This window comes from Choloepus didactylus, chromosome 6, assembly GCF_015220235.1.
Source record: "Choloepus didactylus isolate mChoDid1 chromosome 6, mChoDid1.pri, whole genome shotgun sequence".
Classification (NCBI taxonomy): domain Eukaryota; kingdom Metazoa; phylum Chordata; class Mammalia; order Pilosa; family Megalonychidae; genus Choloepus; species Choloepus didactylus.
In genome coordinates, this window is record NC_051312.1 from 35,822,036 (window position 1) to 35,834,245 (window position 12,210).

Below are 12,210 nucleotides of genomic sequence, written 5' to 3' on the forward strand. Positions count from 1 at the left end.
AAGACAGCTTGATTTAGGACTGTTAGAATTTGGATAACCATGGCAAACTTGTGTCGTGGTATAGCCTTTAACCTCTAGTCATGGCATAGCCTTCTTGCCTAAAATTTGGGAATAACCATAAATTGGGAGCAAACAATAAAGAGTCCTCAGACATACTAAGGAACTGATACTTTACATTTCATTATTATAACACTTTTACTCTTCTTATTTATTAGTGACATTATTTATTCAATCACCATATACTTGAGTGTCTATTCAATGAATGTATCTTTTATAAGCAAATCTTTGTTACTGTTAAAGGAGAAACAAGAATTCACCTGCTGGGGTTCTTTGAATACAAACTGTCTGTCAGACAGATGTTGGTCCTTGTTTTTCCAGGTCTGACCAGGCCTCTGCTGGAGATGGCTCTTAACAGTGGTAGCTGAAACGAAAGAGAAAACACCCTCAAACAGGGGTAAATCTGTTCCATCACCTTCTATTGAGCAAGAGCCAATAAAATGCAGTTGGAGATGACCTCAGTGACATCCAGAAATTAACTGGTCAAGTCAAAAGAAGACCTCAACACACACACTGAAAGATTTGAGGGGAGTGGCTAAAAGTGAGGAAGGCTAAAGATCCATTTTTACCTCATCAACAACAAACCAGATAAAATGCCAGCCACAGTTCAAACAATTCCTTAACATCAAGTGAAATTGTTGTCCATCATAAACCAAAAAGGATATAAATAAGGAAGGAATGGTGGTGGTTCACATCCATAAACACATACACTGTGGTAAGTTGAATTGTGTACCCCCAAAAACACGGGTTCCTACTCTTAATTTGCATCCCTGTGGACGTGAACCCATTGTAAATAGGACCTTTTGAAGATGTTATTTTAGTTAAGGTCTGGCAAATTGAACCAAGGTAGGCCATAATCCAGGTTACTGGAAGCCTTATAAACAAGAAGTCACAGGGAGGAACCAGAAGCTGAGTGTTAGCAGGAACCCAGAAGAGAAAGGAGAGAGCATCTCCACATGACATGAGGCAGAGATGCAAGCCAAGGAACCCTAAGGATTATGGCAAGCCAGCACCAGAAAGCTAGTGACCCCAGGAGGAAGTAAGCCAAAACCGTGAGACAATCAATTCCCATGGTTTAAACCAACCCATTAAGTGGTATTCATGATAGCAGCTTGGGTAAACTAAGATACACATACAAGAGATCCCCATAGGTTCTTGCCTGGCTGTGCAGTGGCCTGGCTCTTAGCAGGGCCCGCCCAGGCTCCCTGCACTCGGGCTCGCTGTCTTTTGTCCTCCATGCTGACCAAAAAGGCTCTGCTTTCAGCTTTCAGAAGACTTCATTCCTGGTTCAAGACACAATGATAACTGTTTAAAACAAACAAATGTGCTTGTGAGAGCTTAGATTCCTAAGGGGTAACTGTAATCTTTTCAGGCAGAAGAGGTAGCTCAACAGCAATCAGAGCTTTTATATACAATCAACTTCTGACATCACAACATCTCAATCAAGGAGCCTACTAAGTCATTTGAGGCTGCTGGTTTGTTTAGCTTTTGCAGCTGTATCATAGTACCTTCCTTTCTTTCCAAAGAAAACAGTGCCTGCTAAGAAATTCTAAAACCATGAACATGGTTTATGATAGGTCTCTAACCGTGTTACTCTTATTAGTCCCCAGGAGCAGGACATAAGGAAACTGTAATACTCCCATTTTCACCTAAACTGGGAAATAGGCTAAGACCCAGTTTCCAAGTGCATTTCTATATTCTATTGTCAGCTGACTGCTGACATCAGACTTCCCTGGAAGCTTGTTAACATCACACAGGTGCTACATCCAGAAATTCTCATTTAGGATGGGAGATAGGCATCTGTCCATATAACAAGCATTGTAGGAGACCATGATGTACAGGTATGTATGGGGCCCACAAGGTTAAGTGACTTATCTAAAGTCATTCAGAAAATCAATAGTAGGTTGATTAACATGCAAATTTTATTAAGTTCCAGTCTTCAGCTACCTAAAAATTCTTCCTCATAATGGCTAGTACCACTAATTTGACATTTTTGCCAATAAAAGCTTAGCCCACAGTAAATAGAGGCATGTATAGCTACAAAACAAACAAAGGAGGCTTCAGCTACATGTTCTGAATCTATGATCAATTTTTTAATGGCTCTTTCAAAGAGAACTTTACACCTCAAGTTCTCAAATGCAGCAAGACCATTTTACAGCTTGTCTAGTTTAGATCCCCAGGCCCCACCTCCAGATCCTCTGATTCAGTAGCGGTGATAAGTAATTCTTCTCATTTAATAAATGGGAGAGACTGCCATCTGCTGGAAAGACTTAATAGCAGAATCAAATACTAAAATGTGTGGAGGAAACCCCCATTTACAAAGCAGCAGCATGTGTCCCCCAAATAGTTATTTGTCAGGAGACAAGGGTTGGAAATACAGAATCTGTTTTATAACTAACCCCACCCTCTACCCACGGATTCTTTTACCCAGAAACTTGAGAATGTTGCGCAGTGCAAAAAACGAGGCCGCTGGCGCCAGGAGGGATTCTCTTTGAATATAGATCTGTCGATTCCCAGCTGCAGGATCTGGGGCAAATGACTTCACCTTTCTGAGCTTCCGTTTCTTCTAAAAACTGGGGAATCAATACCTCCCTTACTAATGAAGTGCAGATTACGAGAGTCACACAGGTGAAAGCGCCTGGTCCTTGACAATCACCTGCTCTTCCTAATTCAGACCCTCCTTTCTCTCCCAAGGAGCACTGAATCAAGCCCTAGGAGGCCGCCCGGGAAAGGAACTCAGGGGCAGTTCCCACACTCCCATTCCCGGGCGCCCAGCGGGAAGCCCGAAGGCCGCACCTGCGGGCGGGACCCAACGCTCGGGTCCAGACACGCTCCGGCCTGGAGCAACCTCCCCTTATCTCCGAAGAGCTCCGCCGCCTGCAGCCCGGAAAACGTTTAGAGCAGGACACCGACTCCGGCAACTCCCAACCACAGGCAGCAGCGTCCGGCGCTTTCTTCTGACGTAACGCGCGCTGCCCCCGCTTCCGGTGCCACAGCCTGGGGTCAGCACCCGGAAAACTGGGCTGTGAAAGTGCCTGTGTGAGGGTGAAATTAGGGGATTGCGGGTACTGTAGAGCCGGGTGAGGGGTTGGGATGTGGCGCCAGTGGGATTGAAGACGTGTTTCCTAGATCGAAGTTCCCGGGAGGTGAGCTCCCAGGTCCTGGAGACATCCAAGCGCCGGCATGTCTGGTCCATGCGGAAAGAGCCACCGGATCCCAGCGGGGCTGGCGGAAGGACGAAAAGTTTGGGAGGCCAGATTAGCAAAAAGGATTTGATGTTTATCCCGAAAGCCGTGAAGAGTATAAAAGACGCCCCCTCAGTGCTCCCGTAGCTGCATGTGGATACGTCCATAGCAGCACTTAAAACAGGGCATGGGACCACTCATTCAGTTTGACTGGATGCTAAGCACATGATCTGTATATAGTAGGAACTCAAATATTTGCTTGAGTGAACCGACCTGGATTTCAGACCAGACGCCACTCTTTACTAGGTATAAAATCTAGGTCAGGTTAAGTACTCCGCTTCTTTATAAAATGGGCATAGGGCCTGTTGGGAGGGTTAATGTTGAGTATTAAGTGAAGAGTGTCCTCTCTTCCCTCATCTATGAGTTCTTGAGAAGCGTCTTTCAAGTGGCCTTGTTAAACCATGTACCTTAAGGTATAAAAAAATATTTTGTTGATTACTGAAAGTAACTCTGAATTAACTATTTTGTGCAAGTTATTTCTCTACTATCTACCAAAGCATAGTCATTGTGGAAATCTGTAAAATAAGCCTTGTATTAAATAGTGCATAACTCCAGAAAGCTCAGTGTACCCCATAAATGTATCTAAATTGTTGCTACTCTCAAATCTAATTTTCACAGCACCCATTAGTCTTTGTTATAGTTCGATTTATCCTAGAACTGAAAGGAGAGTCTATAAGGTCTGTAAGATTAGACTATAATTTTTGTCTTTTTTTCCTTTTTGATCAACCAGTAATTTGTCAGCATCTACTTCTAGCTAAAGAACCTTAGCTGTGTCTTCCGAAGGATGCCATTTCTTTCTTTTTGATAGTTATGGCACTGGAACAGGAACAGAGAAGTCTGGATGGAGGAGTCCCTAAAAGTAGCGATTAACACTTCTTCAGACTCCAAGTAGAATGTTTCTCAAAAATCAATCCATGGCTTGTTAGCATATGAAATCCCTGCATTTTAAAACAGATTCGCCTGCATTTTTACCAAGTGTCCAAGGTGATTCTGGTGCACAGAAAGTTCAGGAACCTCTGAAACATTTGTAGGGTGATGAATCATCCAGGTTTGCCTTGGACTAATGGGTTTGCTGGGGTGCGGGACATTAAGTGCTAAAGCTGGGACAGTCCTAGACAAATTGGGATGGTTGCTCAACCTAGATGCAAGTGAGTATATAGTATTAGAAAGCTGCTCTTGATAGGTTTTGGCATTCTGACTTTCCTTATTCTGTTTGCAGTAGTTGTATTTTTATGGTGGGGGCGGGGGTGGTGACCTGGAAACCATGGGAGCAGGAATGAAAGCAAGGTGTGTGTGCCCGTTTTCCATCCATTGACTTTCAGCTCCAAACCCACCCTTCATTGTCCTGTTCACAAGACAGAACATTCCCCTTGCTGGCTGGCAAACTTCTTGTTAAGCTTCATCAGTAGAGGGTACTGGAGGGACACTAGAAGAGGAAGGGGCACTTCTTCCTAGTTCCAGTGGGTTCCTGTCTGCTAACTCCTAGCATGGGATGATCTCCAATTGCCCTGTGGCAGCTTCCCAGAGAGTTCGCCTATTGCAGCAACTCAGTGAACTTTTTTACCATCTGGTGTTGGCCATACCTTCTCCAACAAGGTTTGGATGGCAGTCTTGTGGGCCAGGGGCTTTTCCAGATTTGTTTCTTCCTCAGATGCTCTGCTTCAGGCTAGAAGCAGTGGCTGTCCCTCTCTGATATTCCTTTATTCTTTGGAGTTCTCTTTTTCTCTTAGTAGTTAATGTGTTTTAATTAATAATTATTTACATTTACTTTTCCCTATTCAAATTACTATGTGGTTTTTCTCACCTGATTGGACCTTGACCAATACAGAATTGCTACCAGAAGTGGGTGGTACAGGGAGACAGATGTGCAGATATAAATTTTGAGATAGGTTGGTTGTGCCTTGGGTTTGAATACTGTACTGTGTTCCTTGCCAGTAGTGCACAGGATGCTAATAACTCATGGCATGCATTGGTATCACAATTAATTAAGCTATCACTATAGTTGACTGTGATGATGTGTCAACTAATGCAAGTGCCTTGGGACACCAAATGCTGTTGCACTTGACCAGTATGGCAATAATGACTATAGGGACAGTCGTGTGGAATGGAGTGTTCTGATTGACCTGGAGCAGAAAACAAGATGACAAACTCAAGTCATTTAACTTTCAACTTTAGTTACAGACGGAGAACAGAAGAGTGTCTCTGACAGCCCTAAAAGAATCTTTTATTTATTGCAGCTACCAGGTTGGTGTTGCTAAAAATCAAAACACAGGCTGCTAAATTACAGTATTAGTCAAATTTACAGTCTTCCAAAGTTTCACTCATGAAAGTGAAGGCATTAATTGTGAAAGAATGGAATCTCAAAACTTGAAATGGGGACATCTGCTTGGACCTAGTTGAAACACAATCTCAAACCCCAGTGTCACTCTGAGCCTCTCTTACCAGTGGAAGTAGCTTGCCTTCCTGTGTCTGAGGAGACTAGTCTTCCTATGCTTGAAAATCCTGTGACACCCTTACCTGCAGAAGATGCCTTGAAAGGGGAGGCTCTTTATGTCACTGAATCAAAAGGCAAAGAAAGACATTGCTCTGTTGGCTGGAGTGATTGATCCTAATTACCAAGGGGATATTGGGTTAATGCCCACAATGGGGGCAAGGAAAACTATGTTTGGAAGCTAGGTAATTTTTCTGGGGTGCCTCTCAAAAATAAAGGTTAACAGAAAATTACAGCAACCAGAAAGAAGTCAGGATGAGTAATAATTTGTATTCTTCAGGAATGAAGATTTGGGTCACTCCACCATGTCAAGAAACCAACCAGCTGAAGTACTTGGAATTGATATGAAAGAAGCCATAGATAACCAGTTATAGTCTCATAACCAATAACAAGCAAACATTGTAGGAGGTTTGTGTATTTTTCCCTTTGCTTGTTTTATTTGCTTATTTGTATATGCCAACCATTTTCTTCTCTCTTCTTCTTGCTACTATTTGGTATGCACATTTTGGAGGTTACTTTTACAATTTAGTTTTTAGGTAACAGAATATTCCATGGGATTCTGATCGAATTACTCATTAACATAGTCAGTGATGGATAAATGACTGCTAGAACCTCATTTTGGGGGAAAGGATGAGAATTTCTTCGCTTTGATGAGGGATAACTATATCTTGTTATGTGGAAACGTAGAGTTGTTGTGGTGCCCTGCAGAAGTTCAAATGCGTATATGCAAGAGCATATGGAAACTGAGGAGGTAAAGGACAGGGCTGTGCCAGTTATTAACCCATTAGCTCTCCGTTCCAAATCCACCCTTTATTTCCCTGCTTGAGATACTACATTTCTTTCTTGCCAGTTGTGCTGATGTTAAGCTTCATCATTCAAGGGTGTTTGGCACCTTCCTGTGGGCAGTTTCCCCCAGCACCCTTGAAGGCAATTTCCTAATGAGTTCCACTGTTGTGACACACACACACCTGCTCCTCCACGGGCAACTTCCTGTACACCCCAGCGAGTTCCCTTGCCATCGCACCTTAACAAACTTCTCTGCCATCCAGTGAGCCATGGCCACATTCTCCAGCAAGGTTTGGATCTTAATCTTGGGGGTAGGATCTCTTCCAGATTTTATTCTTTCCTTGGTGTTCTGCCTTGATCTAGAGGTAGTGGCTATTCCCTAAATCTGCTATTCCTGTATTTTTAGAGTTCTCCTTTTCCTTTTGTAAGTATCCCCTACTATATAGTTAACTTTTTTTTCCCTGTTCAAGTTACTATGTAGTTTCTGTCCCCTGTTTGCATCCTGACTGTTACAGTGTGACTGTGATGTCAGGGATTGGGAGCAATGGCTAACATGTAGCTGGACTAGGGCTGGCTTTAAGCTGTAAGTAATTGGTTTGCCGCCAGTTTGGGCCCTTGCTATTTCTAGCCCTTCACTCCTGTTCTGCTTCCTCTTGTGGCTTCTCAACTAGATGGCCCTCCTGAAGTCCCAGTAGACTTCGCTGTTTGGTTGCCTTGTCTCTACTCCAAAACCAGAATTCTTCGGGATATGATTAGAAGACCACCTGCATCAGAATCACTAGGGATGCTTGTGAAAAATGAAGAATTCACCTTCCCCCCCACCAATCCAGATTTGGAGTTGGTAGGTCTGGGATTGGGCCCAGCAATTAGAATTTTTAACAATACCTTGTTTTGTTTTGCAAGGCCTGCAAGAGTTCTCTCTACTTCTTCTAGCTGCCTGATTTCTGCAGGTGATTAATTTCCACTCAAGAGTTTCTCATCCCCTAGATGGGAGATAGTATATGCACTGGTACCTCTTAGAAATGATTTGGAATGAGCTACATACTGCAGCCTATTTTCAGTTGCTGATTTTCACACCAGACTCTTGCCAAATGTTCCGTTTCAAACATGTGCAGCTTGTGTAGCACCTGCTGCTGTCTTCCTGAGAAAACCTAATCCAAGGAAAATAATGGCACATCATACTAATAGCTCTCAGTGAAGGTGTCTCATAGAGAAATTCCCAACCCATGTCTCACTGCCAAAGGCTTAGCATTTCCCAGTTTGAGGGAGGAGGGTGGGAGGGGAACCTGCCAATTCTGCAGCGAGTTTGCATGGAGGCTTTCATGCCTTAGCCAACTTTAATCAACAGTGATGGGTAGAGGATGTTCCTCCAGACTCCAGACAGGAACTCCTGTTCAATGCCCAGCAGGACTGTAGATGCTTCAGAAGATAAAAAGTAATATGAGGAAAACTAAGATGGCGGCTAGGTGAAACAGGGCAAAAATACACCTCCGCGAAAAACACTAGATAAAAACTAGAAGGTGACCCAGAATACCGGTTACAGCGATGCGCCAGCTGGACGAGGTCTTCTAGTTCCACAGAGGCCGTATACTTGGTGAAACCGGGAGTCTGCATTCTGAAACGAGTGAGTAAGCTGGCTGGAAGACCCAGAGCTGCACGGCGGTCTGGGAAAGCCAGGGTTTGGTGTTTGGAGACCAATGGGCTCTTCTGAAAAAAAAAAAAAGGGAAAAACCCAGGAGCAGCTGCAGCTGTGATAGTGATAGTGGGAACCACGCAGTAAAACACAGCAAGAGGGGGCTGGGCCAGCCTCTCAGTGTCTGGCCGGGAAGATAGCCTGCTGCAGATAACCTTGGGGCCAGGGGAACGGAGGGGAGAGCCAGAAACAGAAAGAAATCCTGCGGCTAGCAGCTGGCTCCCCAGAAGGCTGGATAAACTCCTGCCCGGGGCTGTGCCCACAGCCCAGAGCCCCGCCAGTTGTCCCGGAGCTGGGAAGGAGGAACTGTGCGAGGAGGGGGTGTGGAGACACTCTGTTTGGCCATCTTTGCATCAGGTGGAGAGCGCCCCTGCACGGCCCGGCAAACCGGGGCTTCCCTTGAGGGACGGCGCACACTGGTGATGTAGCACGGCATTTCCTCAGCAGAGGTCCTGGAAGATCATGGCTGGGTGGGGGGACCTGCTCGGAGAACCCAGGGACACTACGCCAAGTCCAGTGGTTTGTGGGACAGCGGGAGAGAGGGTCTGGGGCTGAAATAAAATGAAGGCTTAGACTCTTGCGGCAGCCTTGAATCCCCGGGAACCTGGGGGATTTGAATATTAAAACTGTCCTTCCTCCCTGGCCACCCATACACATGCCCCACATTCAGGGTGGACGGCTCCAGCAACACACCCAAACTGAGTTCTCCAACTGAACCCCACAAGAATTATTTGCCCACACACTGCAGGGACAAGGTGGAGAACTGACTTGAGGGGTATGGGTGACTCACAGACGCCATCTGCTGGGTAGTTAGAGAAAGTGTACGCCACCAAACTGTGTTTCTGAAAAATTAGATAGGTTTTTTTTGTTTTTTTTTTTTACAACTTAAAGAACCCTATCAAGCAAAGCAAATGCCAAGAGGCAAAAAACAACAGAAAATCTTAATGCATAAAACCAGACGATATGGAGAATCCAACTCCAAACACACAAATCAAGATATCGGAAGCAACAGAGTACCTCACACAGTTAATCAAAGAACTACAATCGAGGAACAAAAACATGGCAAAGGATTTAAAGGACATCAAGAAGACCATGGCCCAGGATATAAGTGACATAAAGAAGACCCTAGAAGAGCATAAAGAAGACATTGCAAGAGTAAATAAAAAAATAGAAGATCTTATGGAAATAAAAGAAACTGTTGGCCAAATTAAAAAGACTCTGGATATTCACAATACAAGACTAGAGGAAGCTGAACAACGTCTCAGTGTCCTAGAAGTCCACAGAACAGAAAATGAAAGAAAAAAGAAAGAAGGGAGAAAGAAATCGAAAAAATCGAAATGGATCTCAGGGATACGATAGATAAAATAAAACGTCCAAACTTAAGACTCATTGGTGTCCCAGAAGGGGAAGAGAAGGGCAAAGGTCTAGAAAGAATATTCAAAGAAATTGTTGGGGAAAACTTCCCCAACCTTCTACACAATATAAATACACAACGCATAAATGCCCAGCAAACTCCAAATAGAATAAATCCAAATAAACCCACTTCGATACATATTCTGATCAGACTCTCAAATACTGAAGAGAAGGAGCAAGTTCTGAAAGCAGCAAGAGAAAAGCAATTCACCACATACAAAGGAAACAACATAAGACTAAGTTGTGTCTACTCAGCAGCCACCATGGAGGCGAGAAGGCAGTGGCGTGACATATTTAAAATTCTGAGAGAGAAAAATTTCCAACCAAGAATACTTTATCCAGCAAAACTCTCCTTCAAATTTGAGAGAGAGCTTAAATTTTTCACAGACGAACAAATGCTGAGAGACTTTGCCAATACAAGACCTGCCCTACTTCAGATTCTAAAGGGAGCCTACCAACAGAGAAACAAAGAAAGGAGAAAGAGATATAGAGAATTTTAACAGACATATATAGTACCTTACATCCCATCACCAGGACACTCATTTTTCTCCAGTGATCATGGATCTTTCTCCAGAAGGGACCATAAGCTGGGACATAAAACAAGCCTCAAGAAATTAAAAAAAAAAAAAAAACGTGAATATACTCAAAGCACATTCTCCAACCACAATGGAATACAAATAGAAGTCAATAATTTTTGAACTGTAACTCCACTATTTACTTCCTACATGATATAGAATACACAAACTCTAATGACAAATCAGTGGTTTTGAACTCAATGTAAAATATGTAATTTTAGACAACTATATAAAGGTGGGGGAATGGAGGAGTATAGGAACACAGTTTATGTGTCCTATTGAAGTGAAGGTGGTATGAAAGAAAAACAAGATTGATATGGATTTAAGAGGTTAATTTTAAGCCCCACAGTAAACACAAAGAAATTATCAGAGAATATAACCATAGAGATGAAAAGTAGAGTTTGGGTTAAGAGAAATGGGGGAAGGGGCAATGCGGAGTTAGGAAATGAGTGTAGGGTTGCTGTTTGAAGTGAAGGGAAATTTCTAGTAATGGATGGTGGGAAAGAGCATTACAACATTCTAAATGTGATTAACCCCACTAATGGAAGGCTAAGGAGGGGGTGGAATGGGAAGATTTAGGCTGTATATATGTCTCCACAATTGAAAAAAGAAAAATCTAAATAGATGACAATTGAATGCCAAGGATAAACTTGGATGGGATTGGAGAATAGAGGACAGGTGGCTCAAAGGGACACAGTTGAGACATAAGGAAAAGGAAATATAGAATGTAAGCTTTGTATCATTGTTGAATCTCTTGTACTTCTTAGCTGCACTTAATGGGATTGCATAAAAGAATGTTCTTGTTCATGGGAAGTGTATATGTGAATTATAGTGTATGTTCAAGGATGTGTGCAGCTCACTCTCATATGTTCAGAAGACAGCAATAGATGATGGATGATAGGGAGGGAGAGAGGGAGGGAAAGAAATAGCGATGTGACAGCACGCTGGTGGATTGAGCTATTGGGGGAGGGGGTCAGGGTATGATGGAATTCTGTGTATGGGGTTAGTACTGTTTTTGCAACTGTTCCTATAACTTTGAATTTATTTCAAAATAAAAAAAAGTAATATGAGACAAGTTGACTGAACCTAAATCTTCAGATGAACCATAGGTTAAACTATGTGAGGTATAATTAAAGAACAGTATAATCAGATGTTAAATTGTGGAGAGCAGACAGAAATCTGTGGACAGGAGAGATCACTAGAGGTTATAAGTTTCAGCTAGGGCTTTATGGAGAATTGGGAGTTATGTCGAGGTTTTAAAAGTATCTAGCATTTAGATGACTCAAAGATATTCTAATAGTCACATTACCCCTTTAAAAAAAGTAGGCAACATTTACATGGGACTTACTTGTAGATAATAGCAAATAATTTTTCTTGAGAGATTCTTGTGTGCTAAGTGCTGCTTTACTCACTTTACATGCATACACTTATCTAATTTTCAGAACAATCTTATGAAGTAGGTACTATTACTGTTAGTCCTATTTTTCAAAGGAGAAAACTGAAGCATAATGCCACACGATGCCACCATGCCACTTCTCTAAAAATAACGGCAGAATACATTTCCAAATTAGGAAAGGTGGGGCTATTCCTGAAGTGAAATATGGAGCCATTTCCTGGAACCACATAGCTAGTTCTCTTTCAGTGACTTCAAAAGTGAATGTGATAAGTTGAAATCACAGGGTTAGTAGTATAACAGCATACCTGAGTTATAAATCATTCTTGATGGTTTTATCTAGATGGCTTAGCAGATTCTTTTTTAGCAGTACTGAATCCTCAAGCCAAAACAAAACACCATCTGGTTATCAGCCAACTTTGATGCAATGGGTGCTAAGAAAAAAACCTCCAAACATGTTTCTTGTTGTGGGTGTGTGGGACAATGATGATAAGCCCACAAATACCACAATATGATCTTAGAGCCATATGAACTCATTATTTCAAGTGTATGAATTG

The 12,210-nt window shown here is 42.7% G+C and overlaps 1 protein-coding gene across 4 annotated transcripts in view; it reads right to left on the bottom strand.

Moving 5' to 3' along the window:
- ALKBH3 (alkB homolog 3, alpha-ketoglutarate dependent dioxygenase) overlaps positions 1-2,992 on the bottom strand; it is a 101,459-nt gene extending 98,467 nt beyond the window's left edge. For 2 of the 4 annotated variants that reach the window (XM_037839451.1, XM_037839454.1), the window contains exons 1-3: positions 2,854-2,992; positions 1,217-1,340; positions 318-421 (exon numbers count right to left, since the gene is read on the bottom strand). In XM_037839451.1, the coding sequence (XP_037695379.1) occupies positions 318-421; positions 1,217-1,295 (183 nt within the window). In that variant the 5' untranslated portion in view covers positions 1,296-1,340; positions 2,854-2,992. The other 2 variants (XM_037839453.1, XM_037839452.1) reach the window with 2 other exon arrangements.
- Between the last annotated feature and the right edge of the window lie 9,218 nt (positions 2,993-12,210).